Here is an 18604-nt window from a genome sequence, read left to right as displayed (position 1 = left end):
ATAGTACGATGGCTGGTTAAGCTGGGCCATGCTAGTAGTTCATGTTTAATTAGGTGAAGTAATGGAGGAGGGCAATACTTATTCGAGTATTTACTTTGAAATGAGACATCTCAACACGAATCTATTTAAATTAGTCGAACATCATAGTAAATGTGAACATTCAGATAAAACATTAAACAAAATTATATAGTCATCAAATACTCGCGCTTATTTTTTTTGGTTTATTCTTCAGTATTTTCCTTCTTTTATTCATTTTTCATCATTCCCCGAAGTGAATGGAGAAATGAAATTCGAAAGATAAAAATGCAAGATAAATATTTATTCATTCACGTATTTACTTCAAATCGATAAATGTGAAATATATATTTTGTGCATATACACTTCTTAACACCTAATATACATAGGAATTTAATTTCCATTGCCTTTAAACAAAAAATGGTATCTAACATAGAATACAAGTGGTCAAAAGACACCATCTAAATCGTGAAATTTAAAAAGTACCAATACTGTAGGACGCTCACAATATAAACAAGAAATTTCTCTCAAAAGCTCGCTTTATCGCCAAGTTTAACATTAAAAGAGCCACTTACAATCGTGGAACTATAACATTGTGATTGCACCTTTGAAGATTCGATAGCTTTCTCGCGATCACAAAGTTGACATCACGAAATGCATTATACTAACTTTTGAGTTGTGAGCTATCGATGACCGTATAAACGATAAACATATATATCATTTGCAATTTGAAATTTCACTGACTATTAATTAAAGATAAGACCGAAAAGTAGTTAGTAAACGATATTTGAGTGTCCTTTCTTTAAGTCATATATTGAGGCCCAAATTAAACAAATGTATAGGCCAGGCCCAAAGACCAAAACCCGAACTCATTCAAGCCCAAAATGAAAATAAACCCTAAACCCCAAATCATCATCTTCTCAATTGCTTAAACCCTAATTCTGCAACTGAGCAAAGAACAAGAATCAGCATCAATGGAGTTTGAGAAGAGAAAGTTAGCAGCTTTATCTTCCATGAATTCACCAGAACCAGATAAATCACCAAAAGGCAACATAGACGCACCAATTATCCCTTTACTCAACACTCTTAACTCACATCCTTCGTATTTCACTACCAGTTCTTGTTCTGGCCGTATCTCCATTCTTTCACAACCTATCACCCCCATAACCAACCCCACCAAGAAAAAAGCTAAAGGAGGCAAATGGGTCTTCATTTCTCACGACCCAATTGAACCCCATTTGATTTTATCGCATCTTTTTCCATCTAAATCAATTCAACCAGTAAAAAGTGTTACTGACGTTGCTGATTTACATAGCCTTGTGTTCAGATTTGAACCTTTGATTATCGCAGTGGAGTGTAAGGATATTGAGGCAGCTCAATTTTTGGTTTCTTTAGCTATTTCATCGGGATTTAGGGAGAGTGGTATAACTAGTGTTAATAGAAGAGTGATTATTGCTATACGATGTTCGATAAGATTGGAAGTGCCATTAGGGGATACTGAGAAGATAATGGTGTCTTCTGAGTATGTTAAGTATCTTGTTGAGTTAGCAAATGAGAAGATGGAAGTTAATAGAAAAAGAACTGATAATTTCCTTGATATATTGTTGAAAAATGGGTTTTTGGGTTCACAGATTAGTAATGGGGAAGTGGACTGTGATGATTCTGATTTGTTGGAAAATTCTTTGGTTAATGGTGTTAATGGAAATGGAAATGCTAAAAGGAGAGACTTTGATGATTCTTGTTCCGGTAATTGTTCTCAATCTCAGACTAATTGATTCCACATCAGATATCAGACCAATTTTGCTTCTGTAGTTTATGGATAGGAGTTCTTTTTGGTGTTTCTACAAGACATTGCTTATGTATATTTCACGGATCACATAATGTTGCTGCTTTATCATGGGTTGTGAATCTAGTTTTCCTGTGTTTTTAGCATTTTGTAGAGTGTAAGTTGATCATACTTGTGATTTTGTTTGATATCATCTTATTGATCCGTCAAGATGTTATAATTAAAGGAAAGCACAGAACTTCCACCTAGTACAATTTGCATTAAATCTTATTGTGGCTGTAGCAGGCACCTTCCATCACAATATATAGGTACTTCATTTGCCTTAATGTGCTCGTGTTGAAAAGTTGTGACTCGTAGGAGTATTTAATGTGGATTCTTCAAAACTGAAATTAAGCAAAAAAGCTTGCATATTGCCATACTAAGCACTTGCACACACTCATTGGATATATATACCCATAATTGAGTCCACGGTCCACCTGACTTATGCCATGTTTCAGCATCATGACTCCTATATTCTCTTTGTTTCATTGCCTTCAAAATTTGTATGTATTATTTATATACCCGTACAGCTCTGGTTAATTGCTTCAATTGCATAAGTGTGGTAGTACTCTGACCGCTAGTGTATGTTCGATTGCAGGATACATTCCCTTGAATGTGACAACAAGTCCTAATATTTAATTAATTGACAGGATCAGAAGTAGCCCCTGATATCAACCTACACACTGTTAAATTGGTGATTTCTGGTGAATCAATTGAAAGGCTATTTCTCTGGGGTCACTCTTCTTCTACCATGGATGATGTAGATAAAAAGAAGGTTCTCATATTTGGTGGCTTTGGAGGAATGGGAAGGCATGCACGAAGACGTGATCTATTGCTTCTTGATCTAGAATGTGGAAGGATGGAGGTGATTGATGTTTTGGATGCCCCATGTCCACGCGTGGGACATACATCATCCATGATTGGAGATGCAATGTATGTGATTGGAGGAAGAGCTGACCCTTCAAATATTCTGAACGATGTGTGGGTTTTCAACGTGACAAAAAAGAATTGGAGGCTGTTAGAGTGTTCAGGCACTCCATTCCTCCCAAGGTGCTGTTTGTGTTATCTTTGCTTCAATGGCTACTATACGAAGTGTTTCTTATCTATATATATTTCCTATACCTTGTTGGGTGAATGTCAAGTTTGTTAGTTTGTACCAACTTATTTTGTTTTGTAGACTCCTCCATTCAGTGGCAAGAATTTATAGCATTTAATCATTTGTTATTTTCACCATTTGAACTGGTCCTGATTTATATTTCGGTGTCTTCTTTAGCAGAAATATTATCTTTGAGAGTTACATACTCTTTATATACTCGTGTTAGAATCTCTTATATATAATTTGTTTTTTAACCGAACACTCTAATACGGTCAGTTACTGTTGTGCGGTACAGGCATAGACATGCTGCAGCTGCTGTAGGTTCAAGAATTTATGTATTTGGGGGAATTCACAATGATATGATATTCTCATCACTGTATGTCTTCGACACACAAAACATTGAATGGAGCGAAATACAAGTTCAAGGGGATTTGCCATGTGCACGCCATTCTCATTCAATGGCAGCATATGGGACTCAAATATTTGTATTTGGGGGATATGATGGGCAGAAGGCTCTAGGGGACCTGTATAGTTTTGACGTGAAAACATGTGTATGGAAGAAGGAAAATATGATTGGTAGGCCACCATCAGCAAAATTTTCCCATTCTATGTTTATTTATAAGAAGTACCTCGGGATAATTGGAGGGTGTCCTGTTAGTCAACATAATCAGAGATTATCATTACTCAATCTGGAATCTCATGGGTGGAAGCATATTTCTATCAGTTCGATTGGTGAAGGCCTGTTTGTTCGTTGCACAGCAAATATTGTTGATACTGACCTAATAATGATTGGTGGTGGGGCAGCCTGTTATGCATTTGGAACAAAGTTCAGCGCACCAGTGAAAATAAATCTGTTACCTTTGATATCATTAATAGAAAGTTCCATCCATTTACATGAAGAAAATATGCATGCCATTTGCCAAGAAGAGAAAATAATGGGAGAAATGAACGTTTCCTTTTGTTCCCCACAGAATGCAGTGGAAGCAGTAACAAATGGAAGCTTTCATCAGAATTCAGAGGGTATAGATTCTGGAATTGCTAGAAGTCAGATGGTTGCTTCTCATTGGGTTCTTCGGCTCAAAAAGAAAGATGCCAAAATGGCAAAGGATATGTTGAAAAAACTCGGATGGTTAGATCTCGGGAGAAAAGCCCATTCGCAGGAAGATGGAAAAGATATTTGTTTCCCCGTTACAGAAAATTTTCGTGCGTTATTCAACCAGAGAAACAATCTGGAGGGTGTTTCCGAATCTGTTTGTCAATCAGAGAAAGATACCTGCATGATAGCCTTGAACATTTTGATTGAATGTGGAGCAACTATACTAGCTGATGAAATCGTCAAAGTTAAAAAGGCTTCACATTCTCCATTCAAAGTGATGAAGGAAGCTGTAGGCTCTTTGCTAAGTGACCGAGGCCTGCCATTGCAACTTCTAGAGGAGTTACCTTCAAGGTCTCATTTTATGTTTTCTTTCACTTCTTTTATCCGAGAACAGTTAACTAATTATTATTTCCTAAGTATTCAACATAAGGTGACAAGTTAATAAACTTCCTCTCCTTAGATGGGAACGACTTGGTGATATTGTCGTGCTTCCTTTAACATCCTTCAAGGATTCAGCATGGGACTTGATTGGACAAGAGCTTTGGTTTATCGTCGCAAAATCCCTGGGGGCTATTCGCCTTGCTCGACAAGTAAGTTAGTGATTATTTATTACTTAATTATGGTTAGAACTTTGCAGTATTATAGTGCATGCTTTTAGTTACTGTGCATTTTAGACAGAAGTACTCATATCTTTTGGTGAACCCAAGCATGCACTTTCTTTTACTTATCTTGCTAAATATTATGGATACTGTACTCACAATAATTATGCATGTTTAATTATTTGTGCAAGATATGATCCAACACCTTGTTGGAGTACTATTGTATGCCATTTATTAGTTGTACTTCCATTACTGCTCAAGTCTTTAATGTAATTGGATGTAGTGAGCACCTTTTCTTTTATCTGTATTTTTACCTTTTGAGAAACGGCCTTTTGATGTTTGTTTCCTACTGACCTTCTTCAAATTATTCTTCTTGTCCATGAACTCGATGCGTGAAATTCAATTTTAAGCTGATTCTGAAGGCCTCTTTTTGCTTACTTCTAGATGAGAAACCAAAAGGTGTTCCTTTTTTTTTTTTCTTATCTTTTATGGGGATGGGGATGGGGGGTGGGGTGGGGGTTGGTGTAGATAACTGGAGGATGTGAGGTTTCTTTAATGACTTAGTTGCACAATTTTGATATGGTACTGTAGCATGCAAAAGTCTTCTATTCAAGTTTCACCCCAATTCATTATCAAATCAGGTTGATTGATTCATGAAAAAGAATCAACTCCGCACGTAGGGAGGTGTGTTGAAGACATAATTAAGTAAATAAAAGTGTTATCTCTAATAGTTTAGCTTTTATATGAGTTGATTTCACAATTCAACAATGATGACAAGTTGGTATAAACGTGTGATGTTGCTTTTCTCTTATTACTGGGTAATATGAGAGATCTCGTCAATGTGTAATTACAACAAACTTAAAAATATTTTTTTTTTCTGATATTGAACTTGTAATTGAGGGAGTAGCATGTTAAATATATCTAGTCTTCTTCCAGAACTTCTATAGCACAGTGAATAGCCCCTCCCCCACCCCCACTCCGCCCCAGCTTCTTGAAGTGTTAGTGGTGTCATAGAATGTTTTCTTGCTCCTGAAGAACTGCTATTCTAGGTAGTAGTTGAGGCACAAACAGAAGGCCTACTTGCTTCTCCTAAGTTCTAAAAATTTTCGTTGCACTTCTACTTGATTGATTTTGTTGCCTATGTGATAATAATGTGTTATAAATATTTTAGGGGCGAGTTGCACCAACTGGTACACGGGACAGTACCTTAGAGATACTTGTTGGAGATAATGGTTGGGTCAACCACCGAGAAAATGGAATTCTTTATTCTTTTGATGCTACTAAGTGCATGTTTTCATGGGGTAATCTCTCTGAGAAGCTTCGGATGGGCCACTTTGATTGCAAAGACGAAGTTATAGTAGATTTATTTGCTGGCATTGGATATTTTGTGCTGCCCTTCCTAGTGAGGTGATACTTTTTGTTTTAGAATCACCGTGTTGTTATTTTGTGAATGATGCATTATCAAAACCATTTCATTCTCTACCTTTGTGTAAACCTCGAGGACCAAAAGAGTTCGATATTTGATTGCTATTAATTTTGTAGCTTCTTAAAACTTCACTATTCACATCTGAAGGAGATTTTGCTTTTGCACGAGGAAGTAAATATTTTATCGTCTTGAAGCAATTCATTGTTTGGTCCTAATGCCTAAAATTCTTGAGTAGCTAATCTTACCTTTGTTCTTTTCTTAGTAGCATATCAGAGATTTACTGTGTGTGTTATGTACTTTCTTAGGGCCAAAGCCAGGCTTGTGTATGCTTGTGAATGGAATCCGCATGCAGTTGAGGCACTTCGTCATAATCTTGAAGCTAATCTTGTTGCTGACCGCTGTGTATTACTCGAAGGAGATAATCGAATTACAGCGCCAAAAGTATGCAACTTTGATTATTGCCAATTCCTTCTACTTTCTTACCTTGTAAATATATTTTATTCATTCATGTCTCATCATGACAAATCAACTAGCTTGTCTTGACTATTGATTTCGCTCGCTTACTTTGATTCTTGTGTTCCATCCTTTGAATGGCTTATTATTATGTTGCGTTAATACTTCCGAACTGAATGTATGTTCACTTGCAGGGTGTAGCTGATAGAGTGTGTCTCGGTCTCATTCCTACAAGCGAGGGTAGTTGGCTGACCGCTGTCAGAGCATTAAGGTATGTTTTATCTTGAAAATTATATCAATAACGCTAATAAATCGATTCATAGAGAAGATTAAGATGTTTGGGAGCGGAAATACTGTGTGGTTTATTCAGCTGTTCTCGTCTCTCGTTTTGCTATGGACAAATGAGAAAAAAAAACCTATTTGCAAGTGATATTCATGTGAAATCCTCTATTTCTTGTTTAGTTCTTATATTCTCTCTTTGTAACAATTGAACAAAAAATAGGGAATTTGATAAATTGTTTGTCGAATGTAATACCTGAGATATTCTGTCATAGCAACAACATACGAGTGTAATCCCGCAAGTGGGGTATTGGGAGAGTAAGAGGTACACAAACCTTACCCCTACCTCGAGGTTGTTTCAGTATTCAGTCATAACACACATTACTTTTATTTGCCTTAGCTTCCTTGAACTGCTAGTCTCTTGTCGATTTACTCCCTAACCTAATGTGTGAAACACAGAGACGAGGGAGGTATATTGCACATCCATGGCAATGTCAAAGATTCCGAAGAACATATCTGGACAAACCATGTTTCCCAGTCAATCCAAGAAATTGCTAGATCTGAAGGTATAACAACATGACTACCTTACATTACTTGCTGCTCAACCATGGCTAGTTAGTAACTTGTATGGGAAAGTTAGATAGCTAATCGAACGTTTTTGCTGTTATCATCAGGTCATGACTGGGACGTAACAGTAGAACATGTCGAGAGAGTGAAATGGTACGCGCCTCATATTCGCCATCTTGTTGCTGATGTGAGATGCAAAATGATTCAGACATAAAAATCCCATTTGAAGGTGGTTTCAGAACAATTGTTTCCAAGGGATGATATTTTAATGATGTTATGTGTGAAGTGTGTGTAGTTACTAGTAGCATTTTTTGGGATTGATTTGTGTAATTTTGTGTACTATATACAATTAGTACACGATTTGCATCAACCATTATGTTCAATAATAAGGAATGGGGGAAGTTAAAATCCCAATGTACATGGGAATTGGTTATGTATAAATGAGTATTGGATCTGTGGCATAAAATCGCCTTTGTTGGAGAGCGTTGCCAAAAACTAACAAAATAAAGGTTGAAAAGAGAGAATAAATAAGCACACACCATGTTCTCTTAAATTGCTCAAAAGAACCAAACATGATTTAGATAAACAAACTCATCACACTTCAATCTTCCTACCACTCGAAGCACACAGGGCGTTCTTAGCCAATACCTTAATAAAGAAAACATAACTGTGTTCATTACAAGTTAAGTCTACTGACCTTCTCACATGTATATAAAAATGTAGCATCAAAAACTATGGGTCCCTATCGCGCAAGCAGCTGAGATTCCCCAGTGATAATCGACCAAATAAGTCTTAGCAGATCATCCCAATTTCTCCACAAATGTTTCTGTCAATGTGCTTCCATTGACAATTTTTGTAGTTGCTACAATTATGTCATATGCCATCCCTTCCTGTAACAGTATAACATTGTAATTTATCTTTTGAGTTCCTTCTTCATAGCGTGTTTTCCAACGAGGGCTGGGAAAAATTACACGATTAAGGCTTAGTAGACTGACCTGGGCGCTCAGGAAGCGAAGAGCAGAGATCTCTGCAGATGTTACTCCACCAATGAAAACGACAAGAACCAAAGAACGCCTTCCATCAACAACTCTGGAATATTATCATCAATGGTATTAGAACGTTTTTGAACTTCCAAGAGATGATAAAAGAAATTTTAAGCCATATGCTTTGCATAAATTAGCATCATGATAAATATAAGGTCCAGCAACTTTTCAAATGCTAAGAGCAAAGACAGAATAGAATAATAAGGTGCAACAAAACAATAACAGCTTAAAGGAGACATAAGGGTTAGGGAGAACTAGTAGTTTCTACAGCATAATGATATTAGAGCAGCCATCGCTGGCCACTGGGTGTCCCTCTTAACTTAATATCTTTTTTGGGTCTGATCACACAACCCAAGTCCACCATTATTTACCTCGCTTCGTCTTATCAATATCACCTCAAGTTCACAACTAAACAGACTTTTCTCCATTTAGTAGCTTTTCTGATTTAAATAATGATGGAAATGCATCTAAAAACTAACATTTACTTTCTTTTGACTGTTCTATAAAAAGAATTACTACAAGGCCAGTTAGTGGATGTTCTTTGGTACATACTTGTCTGAGTTATGCAAAGACCCGTTTAATGAGTCCAGCGACGGACTACTGGAAAATCCACCCTGCAGATAAACAAGCAAAAACAGATTAAGAGTTGTATGCCATCATGAGATGACAAACAAAAATAGAAAAATCCATGTGAAGAACAAATTATGAACAGAAAGCTAATAGCTTACCCTCTTAATATCTGAGTGTGGACCTGGCAGCAACTTCAGTATTTCTTCAATAGGTCGCCTGCATATAAAATTTTTCAGACATCATAAATTGTGGATTGTACTAAAGAAATATGTCACTCTATTCCAAATAACATTTGCTGAGATTGAGTAGACACCCATGTGGTGGACCGTGGAGGAAGCAAATCAATTTGATAAAACAGTGGTTAGATTTTTAAGTGCAAAAAGAAGAACTACTAAACTTTTCTTGCAAAGACTTAATTCATGACTACTTTTCAATGAAACGGAGGCCAACTCTAGGGTTATATAAATAGAAGTATCGTCTCCCGGTGAATCACAAGGAATCTTGTCAAAATCATTAAAGCAGCCAGATTCATAGAAAACCACAATTTATTCGAATTAGGTATATTAAGACGGGCAACATAACACAGAAATTCTTAGGGAAAAGGACTCACCACCCAGATCGAATTGCATGTTGAACTAGGCGAATACTGAGAGGTGCATACCCAGAGAAGACATAGGAGATATCGTTGGGACTGTATTTGTCAGAGATCAAAGTAGATGTTAAAAATGATTGCACTGGTGAGGCAGTGATAATAATGACAGCTGTGCAAGAACCCTTTTTAAGTCCATGGCCATATTCTTCAAGTTTCAAGAGAGGAAAAGAGAACATCTTTTATCAAGCTCAAAATAATATCGTACTTAGCAGTATCAGTATCCTCCACTACAAGTCGCAGAGCACGTTTAATTGTTATCCAGTTGCTTTTAGTCTCCTGCAACCGTGAAGAAAGTTAATAGAGAAAATAGTGCAGACAAATTTCACTGATTTAATATTGCAAAATCTTTGATGAAATCCCACGAATGAACCTGTTTTTTAAGCAATCCAGACTTCTCCAAATTATTCAAGGTTGCTATATGCTCAAAACCATAGCTGTGAAGCAGTTCCCGTCTAACAAAAAGTGCAGAAATTCAATATGTCAATTAGAGGTTCATGTAGTGATACTCAAAGCATGGAAGCCATGTCAAAGCATAGATAAAACAGCTGCACTTGCCTCAAATAGTCAAAATTCTTCTTGGGCAACCCTGAATTTGTTATTGAGAACAAGATGAGAAGACGTAGAACATTAATAAGTGGTTCCTGCTTATGGATCATCTCTTCAATGTACTCAAAGCATCTGCATTTACCCAGTGAGGAAAGAGTAAGCAAATAGAACATGAAAACATTCACCTCGGAAGAAAAGGAAAAGGGTAAAGCCAGACCCCTTCCCCTCTCTTGCACCTCCAGCTCATATATATCACTTTTATCATCCTTTCCTCCAATGGACAACCATTACTTGAAAAGCAAGGAGACATAAAATCAAAATTTCAAGGAATTCAATAGAAACAATATTAATCCTCATGAATTCTGCAAATGGCAAGAAAGCTGTTGATTTAAGTGCAAGACAGGAGTTGATGGTCTTGCAGGCATTTTTCTCTACATGGTTATTTTCTGCACTGGCAATAGCATTTGTTGAGAAAAATTCATCATTTTCTCTCTAGGTTGGTTTGATGTGGACTGGCCAAGAGTGAGCTGCAGCTGTATATGCTTGTTTGCTTACTGATTGAATAATAATCATGTTTTTTTACCACATAATAAAAAGAAAAAAAAGGAGAAAGGAGTAATGGAGCACACCCTTGCTCACAAACACACAATAAACTACTAAATGGCATCATATCATGCATGCAAAGGATCTTCTTGCCAACAAAAACTGGACTTGCATTTACAGTCATCCAACATTTGAAGCCAAGCACTTGGTGGAACAGAGACTTCTGAGTACCGTTGAATATTTAAGAGAAAGCTGAAAGGTGGATATGGTCTAAAACTACCAAAGTCATCAATCATTAGAATGAAAAGTTTCATTTTACTCACATATCATAGCTTTCAGCCTCGACAAGAGTTTGCTCCATATCAAGTCGGGCAAGGAATGAAGGTTTGGATGTAAACATAGTTAAATGCTGACCAAGATTTATGTGTCTCTGGAACAGAAAGACAATAATATTATAACATTGTTAATACCATTATGATCGTTGTAGAATCAAACATTAGAAATAACTCTTACTGTCATTTCCGGCAATGAGTTAAGCTTTTTGACGAAATCCTTCAATTCGGAAACTGTTTGGTTCTGCATATAGTATGAAATGTAACACAGAAGTCAATTATTGAACTAGCAAAGATAAGACATGCACATCTACGATTATTGACGAACCGTGGTCTGCATTTCTGTGTAATCTTGCTTCATGGAAGTTGCTTTTTGACGTAGAACCTGCAATCACACTGCAAATGACAATTAAAGAAGCAGAAGACCAAGGAAAGAAGATGAGCACTGAATCTTATGATAGGACATCACAGATTGATATGTACGCTGAAGTCACCTAGACTTGGTTGTTAAAAAAATTGGAGAGAAATAAATCAACCTGGACGACAACTTCAAAGTTCTGATCCCGTATCTCTTTGAACAATTTGTCACTACAAAGGCAAAGAATTAAAAGTTCAGAACAAAGAAATAAAACATCTTAGACGCGGAGAGAAGGTTAAAATAAGAACACTCTCTTTGTTTTAAAAAGAGAAAAGATGTAGTATATCTCTCCAGTGGTCACATCTGACTATATTGATGGACATACAAAGACCTGCAGTGTATATGAGAGGATACCTTATAACAGAAGAAACTGCATGCATAATAGTTGAGGAAATTATCATTTCACACATAAAAGAAACATGAAGTATATCACTAGAAATCACACAAGAATTTATTTTTTCTAAATTTTATGCACTCCACTAGTGGGATTAACCGGGTATGTTGTAAATTTTATACACCCCAATTTACATCATTAATATTTCATCAGTATCCTCAAAAGGCATAATGTTCTTTTTTCTTTAGGATGAAAAAGTTTAAAGTAACATTCTTGTAACCTGTGAGGACAAATAACAGTTAAACTAGTTTACCTTGAATTAAGGGGAACCTTTATTTTCTTGCCCTCTTGCTGGACACCCATAATAGATGAATCTAGTTCCACAGCACCATTATTGATACCAAGAAACTGCAAGAAGCCTATTAGAGACAGCTTTAAAATATTCACAGCATATATTAGTCTGTTTATTGCTATAGAAGCTGCAGACACATTACACAACCACGAACAGCTGCCTAGACATTATTCTAACAACACAGATCCACAGCAATTCTAAGAATATCAGTTTTACCTCATCCAACAGCCCTTCATATGTTAACTGCGAACACATTGGAGTGATCATATCCACCTGCACAATACCAGGAAAGTCTTTAAGCAATAGAGACAAATGGATATAAAGGCAACAAGAATATTGCTCCACACAACTGAAGACACACTAACCAAACCAAGTAACTATAGTATTTCCACAACCATGAAGGTTGAAGAAGTACGAATAAAACCAAAGCAGTAGAGAACTTAATTGATCATATGGAAAAAAATACAAGGAATAAAACTATACCAAGTAGCAGGATTAGACCAGCGGAACTATTAACTCTTTGAATACGAGGCAATTAAAGAGCAAGTTAAAAGAGTATGATAAGATGAACTTCATCTTTCCAGCATATTCTTTCACCTATGTTTTTCTGTCAAAACACTCTCTCTCTCTCTCCCTCACAACACACACACGCATACCTTACACAATAGAACGGCAACTACCTATTCTAGAAAGGGCAGCAACAACAATTTGTTCAAAACATAATATGATAAACTAGCATGAACCTTCAACATAATCCTAGAATTAAGTCTCATCTTTACCAAATAACCCATGAGGTTAACAGCAATCTTATGTTTTTACAACTACAGTAAATGAAATATAATGAGAGAGGAGGAGGAGAAGGGCTGAGTGGAAGAAAGAAGGTGTGCTACCTCTCTGTCCAAAAGTATGATAGTATTTATTTCAGGCACACCCGTCTGCTGTAAAAGAGCAAATTGATATTAATTTGTGACAATTTATGGTGCCCACATATTTTTGAAGTATGGTTTATTCTAGTGGATTAAGATTTTGAGTTACCTCAGATGTGTTCACTGGTTCTTCCGACTGCATCCGATTTAAAATGTCAGCCACACGAACTGATGCTTTCCCTTTGGCCCTCACATTTGGAATAAGTCCAAAGGAAAACTACATTTCTCAATAACCAAAAAGCCGTTAGAAAATATTTATGCTGAATCTACTTCTCCAAAAAAAAAAAAGAATGAAGCCTATTCAAATAGTAGTTAGTTCTATCGAGTAAACATAAAAAGCACCTCAAGTTTGTGGATAGCTTTTGCTATGTGCCACAGGGAGGTAGTGTCACCATCAACTAGGTGCTCCTGTCATATAAATGAAACTATTTTTACATATGCTAATCTTTAAAAAAGTTAAAATAATTTTTCTTTGGATCAAACTGTGAGAAACAGACGTACTTTGTAAGCAACATCAAGTTCAAAGGATAATACATCCTCATCCAGCGGAATCAGATAAAGGGGATACTCGCCTATAGTTAACAAGTGATGAATTTTTTCTTCCTCGAGTATCTGTCAGGATTGCATACAATTGTTAATGAGAAATGCATACCAAACTAAATCCAACAGAAGTTTACCTTTGATGTTAACAAAAAGGCTAACCTTCTCACATACAACTGCACGACGAGGGACAAAATAAACAAAATACTCCCTTTGAATCCCTTTAGAAATATCATGATGGATGTGTGAGCAAATGAACTTCATCAAGTCAAGCTGGGCTCGGACTAGATAGACTACTTTTGTGCAATCAGTTTGAACTGGTTCCGCATTAAGATGTCGCAATTCAGCCCCATGCTCCTGTTTATAGGTGTGAAAAACACCGAAAAGAAAAAAGTGTGAAAAAAGAAGCTAGTTCATGGAATCAGTATGTTTTCCACCCAATGTCACAGCAAACTCATTGAACTCTTTTCCTTAGTGAACTGTAAAATTTTACAATTCATACAACGCTCTTTCTCTAGCATCAATTCATTGTCTTAATCATAACCCAAAACACAAAGGGCAGTGCTGGTGCACTTTAGATTCTGCTATGTGCAGGATATGGAAAGGTCCCAAGAGGTTGTTTCAGATAGATGCAAAAAGTAAAAATAAAGGAGATATATCTACACTAGTCTAGGCTTTGGTAAGGCAAAGTTATCAGGTATATGTGCTAGTGAGAGATAATATGTACCCGTGGATAAGTCGAGGCATGCAAGTTGGCTAGGACCATAAAAATTAATTAAATAAATATATTTAAACTCAACAAACTAGGAATCACTATTGGAATTCTTTTGTTTTCCAACAATCATATTTGACTAGACATAAAAAATATGATTTGATCTAACCCACCATTGTTCTAGAGACAGACAGAGTACTAAAATTTCAAAAAAAAAAATACAACTAAACCATTGTACTGAGTTTGCAAAATGTGTTGATTTTGAGGTGCTCTCCAACAACAAAAAAAGTTCCCTTTTTTCAAAAAAGATTTCATTACTCAATTTTCAAAAACTCAAAAACAATGTAAATATTCAACCCAACAGAAATTTGCAATAACCCCAAAAAAAATGCAGTGCAAAAACTCAAAATTTCAACTCAAACTCAGTAAGGTGAATAATTCATTATAAAAACAGAGAGATAGAATTACCTTGAGGAGTGAGCTCTGTACAATAAGCGAGAGTGAACCTCCAAGCTTAGGATCAATCACCAAACACTTTTTCCCTCTAATCTGCAACTCCAACCAAAAAATCAATCAAAATTTCCGTTTTTTTCAGTTAAATTTACGAAAAAACAGCAGAAAAGAGGAATGAAACTCACGTTCTTCAAAATCGTAATCAACTCTTTCTGCGATTGATCTCTGTAAAGTCAATTTTTGAGAGAATTGAATCAAATTGAAGATAAAAATTGTGCATAAACATTGAAGTACATCATTATGCATACGTAATTGTACCTTAAAGATTTCAGATTTATCGGAGCATTATCCAAATTCGGAACTTGCGCCATTTTCGATCGATCTCTCAAGCTTTCGCTGTTCAATGATTTTTCTTTTAGTGGGGAAAGTTGAATATGGGCCTTTTGATATGGGCTTAAGCATGTTGGGCCTCAAATGGGTTTTATAATAAAGTGATCTTTATACAAATAACCGATTTAAAAAATTACATAAACGATGGTCTTTTATTTAATAATCACCATTTTTAAGCATACTTTTAATTTATTACTATTTTTATCAACTTTTAGCAATATTTATTTAAAATAATTTTAAAATAACTTTAATACATTTGTATGACAACACTAATTCATAATGCAAGCTTCAGTTTAAAATTTTCTTAAAACTTACATATGTCATAAAAATGAACTATAACTATTTTTAGTACACATTTAAATATTTTTTTCTCACCACTTATTATTTGTATGTAATACAAATGAATTATACATAGCATTTTTAACACACGCTTTGTAGTGATATACAACTAGAATATTTTTTAATAATTCATACATACTATTAGATATGTGTTAATACTTAACTAGAAGACAAAAATGATAATCCTTATACTGAACTAATCAACTTTTAAAACAAAATGCTAAAAAAGATTTTATTCCTTATTTTTTATTGGGATAATGCACAAGTACCCTCTTAACATATGTCCGAAATCTCAGAGACACACTTATACTATACTAAAGTCCTATTATCCCCCTGATCTTGTTTTATAAATAATTTTCTACCCCTTTTTGGCCTACGTAGCACTATTTTGTGGGCCCAACGCTAGTTGACTTTTATTATAAGCTAGTGTCACGTAGGCCAAAAAGGGATAAAAAATTACTTATAAAATAAGTTCATGGGGTAATAGGACCTTAGTATAGTATAAGTGTGTCTCTGGGATTTCGGATATAGGTTGAGACGATACTTGTGCATTTTCCCTTCTTTATCCTTTATCATAAGATCTAACATTTTTGCAAGTCTTCATGTTGTGATCTTGTTGTCCACAATTTTATGTTGAGTGGATCTCTTTTAAAAAATAATTACTTATTTTAAATACTATTTTATTCGTTGTATACATAAAACTTGTATAAATAATTAATTAGACAAGTAATTTAATCGTAACAAATGAAGTGACATAATAAACTGCCAAATGAATTAAACTTGAATTAAAAATGTATTACAGTCATATTAAAATTGAATTAGAAACGAATTAAACATGAATGCAAAATGTAGCCAACAAAAGAGTACTATGCGATTTGTAAATTGAATAACTTTTATTAATAATGAATTAAACAAGCAATTCAATCATAACAAATCAACCAATAAACAACAAAATGAATTAACTTGTATTAAAAGTGCATTACACAAATATTAAAGTTGAATTAGAAGAGAGAATTATGAATGAATTAAAAAAAAGCAACTAATGAAACACCAGACAATGAATTAAACAAGTAATCTAATACTAACAAATAACAAACTACAAAATGAATTAAATTTGCATTAAAAGTGTATTACACAATATTAAAGTTGAATTAGAAGAGAAATTTCATAGTGAAAAATGTAACTAATGAAAGTCAAGACAATCATTTATAGATTAAGTTAAACTTGTATTATTCATGAATAAATTATATATTATAAATTAATTTGATTTGTATCTCTAAAAAAATGAGTGATGTTTGCAATATGTATTATGCCTATGTTATATATGTATTACAAGTTTTTTACTTAAATTATTTTGGTTAATATCAATATAAAAAAAGGAGTGAAGTTTGTAATATGTATTATAAATGTATTGTTCATGATTTTAATACAATTATGAAACATATCTAATACAATTTTAATATAATTGCGATATAGTTCCACCAACTTCACTTTTTTCGAATTTTAAGTTAAAATTTCTCCTAAAATCAATTATAAACTTAATCAAACCCTCTTAAAATTGAGATATAAACTCCAAACGACATTTTCAATTATTTGTAGGAACTACCTATTCAAACTAATCACAAATTCGTAAAATTCAAATGATGAATTCAAACTTTGAAACTTTATGATGACCATCAATGGTGAGATCTTGCTTCTGTAATTTTAATGATATGAAATTTCTGCTTAAAAATGTAATTTTTAATAAGTTTTCGGTCTTTCTATTCCTCCTTTCATCTTATTTTTTGATAAAATAGTGTCATATGGGCATAAATTGATCTGAGGATGGTTATTTAGATGAATAAAAAAAAGAAAAGGAGGAACATAATAAAGCTAGAGAAAGAGACGAAGAAGTAGAAGAATAGCAAAAAAAAGAAAGAAAAAAGAGATGAAAAAGCAGAAGAGAAAAAAAAGACAAGAAGCAAAAGAGTGAAAAGAAGAAGCGGAAAAAGGGTTAAGAAAAAGATGATAACTGTACAATTTTTTAAATAAAAAAAAATGTCATATTTAGTTAGAAAAAATATGTTGACATAGATGATAAATATTTTTATAATATAGCATATTTATGTTATTTACCCCTTCATTATTTGCTTTTTTTAACTAACGAAATTATTTAATGTTGAGATTGTATATTGTACACAAATATTATCTTTACCACGAATAAAAAAGATAAAGATATTGTTTTCGATAGATATTCAACTCAAGGACTAGTTTTAATTTAAATGATTGGGTGAATGGATATTGAAAAATTACATAAATTAATACAATTTAAAAAACAATTACTGATTTTAGCGATACCTTTTGTTTATTACCATTTGTAGCAATGCTTTGTTAAATATGTAATATGTATTAAAAGTGAATTATGTATGCAATATATATGAATTATAATTATTTTTTGAAATATATCATAATATATTATAAGTGTATTAAAATGTGTAATAAATATATTATTCACCATTAAAATTTGTATTATATGTGAATAATAAATTGTTCTTTGTAATATGTATTAAACTTGTATGATAAATGAATTAAAGTGATCAAGTGAAAAAAAATATTATTGCTGCAAATGGTAAATATTTTTTTATTGTAGTATATTTATGTAAGTTTCCCAATGAATATTTCGGTTAATTGAAGTTTATAAAGTTAAACAATTTAGTGATCTCAAATTCGGGAGTTTTTTTTTTCCGGGGGCGTGGAGGATAAGGAAATGGAAGAAAGGATTATAAGATTTAAGCATCGAACTTTACCAACAAGATAAAGTTTAGATAGTTAATAAACACAATATTCTCTAATGTGAAATATAAAACTTTATATATATTAAATTTGAAATTGAATCTACTGAAATGTTTGAGAAGGAAAAATAAATAAATAAAAAGATGATTTTGGTCATATTTTATAAAGTTAAAAGGCATTTTTTATTAAATGAAAATTACAAGAATATATAAAAAAATTAAAAAATATGGATGTATTTAACTAAAGTCAAAAATAAATTAAATGCCATGCATATATATATTTGTCACTTTGTTCTTCACACTCTCCTCGTTTTCTTCTCCCTTTTC

At 33.9% G+C, this 18604-nt stretch overlaps 2 protein-coding genes across 3 annotated transcripts; one reads left to right on the top strand and one right to left on the bottom strand.

The window, feature by feature from the left end:
* Positions 1–628: 628 nt before the first annotated feature.
* Positions 629–7822, top strand: LOC101263515 (tRNA wybutosine-synthesizing protein 2/3/4). The gene is made up of 9 exons (XM_004239655.5): positions 629–1761; positions 2491–2890; positions 3232–4383; positions 4493–4622; positions 5803–6038; positions 6363–6498; positions 6705–6781; positions 7249–7355; positions 7464–7822. The coding sequence occupies exons 1-9, from the start codon at positions 990–992 to the stop codon at positions 7568–7570; spliced, it is 3117 nt and encodes a 1038-aa protein (XP_004239703.1). The 5' UTR covers positions 629–989; the 3' UTR covers positions 7571–7822.
* Positions 7823–7884: 62 nt separating this feature from the next.
* On the bottom strand, positions 7885–15243 carry LOC101263813 (vacuolar protein-sorting-associated protein 33 homolog). Of its 2 annotated transcripts, none has more exons than XM_010323032.4 (22): positions 15096–15243; positions 14963–15002; positions 14793–14873; positions 13775–13969; positions 13574–13684; positions 13415–13480; positions 13182–13289; positions 13037–13084; positions 12363–12419; positions 12108–12202; positions 11579–11630; positions 11371–11427; positions 11224–11286; positions 11034–11140; positions 10177–10299; positions 9992–10073; positions 9827–9897; positions 9580–9660; positions 9128–9185; positions 8952–9013; positions 8352–8445; positions 7885–8246 (listed from the first exon to the last, which is right to left on the bottom strand). In XM_010323032.4, exons 1-22 carry the CDS (start codon positions 15146–15148, stop codon positions 8157–8159), a joined length of 1794 nt encoding a protein of 597 aa, XP_010321334.1. In that variant the 5' UTR covers positions 15149–15243; the 3' UTR covers positions 7885–8156. The 2 variants fall into 2 exon arrangements, with proteins under 2 accessions (XP_010321334.1, XP_004239704.1); XM_004239656.5 differs by having other exon boundaries at positions 13037–13081.
* Between the last annotated feature and the right edge of the window lie 3361 nt (positions 15244–18604).

The sequence above is a fragment of the Solanum lycopersicum genome, chromosome 5 (assembly GCF_036512215.1).
Source record: "Solanum lycopersicum chromosome 5, SLM_r2.1".
NCBI lineage: Eukaryota > Viridiplantae > Streptophyta > Magnoliopsida > Solanales > Solanaceae > Solanum > Solanum lycopersicum.
The sequence above is the reverse complement of the archived record's forward strand: the minus strand, read 5'-3'. Positions and strand labels throughout refer to the sequence as shown.

Excerpts from the sequence above, each read along its gene's own strand:
- LOC101263515 (XM_004239655.5), top strand. The coding sequence starts at position 990 with ATGGAGTTTGAGAAGAGAAAGTTAGCAGCTTTATCTTCCATGAATTCA. Across the intron at positions 1,762-2,490 it reads CTTTGATGATTCTTGTTCCG|GATCAGAAGTAGCCCCTGAT; the intron begins GTAATTGTTCTC and ends ATTAATTGACAG. Across the intron at positions 2,891-3,231 it reads GGCACTCCATTCCTCCCAAG|GCATAGACATGCTGCAGCTG; the intron begins GTGCTGTTTGTG and ends TGTGCGGTACAG.
- LOC101263813 (XM_010323032.4), bottom strand. The coding sequence starts at position 15,148 with ATGGCGCAAGTTCCGAATTTGGATAATGCTCCGATAAATCTGAAATCT. Across the intron at positions 9,898-9,991 it reads CTGGATTGCTTAAAAAACAG|GAGACTAAAAGCAACTGGAT; the intron begins GTTCATTCGTGG and ends TCACGGTTGCAG. Across the intron at positions 8,446-8,951 it reads TCTTTGCATAACTCAGACAA|AGTTGTTGATGGAAGGCGTT; the intron begins GTATGTACCAAA and ends ATAATATTCCAG.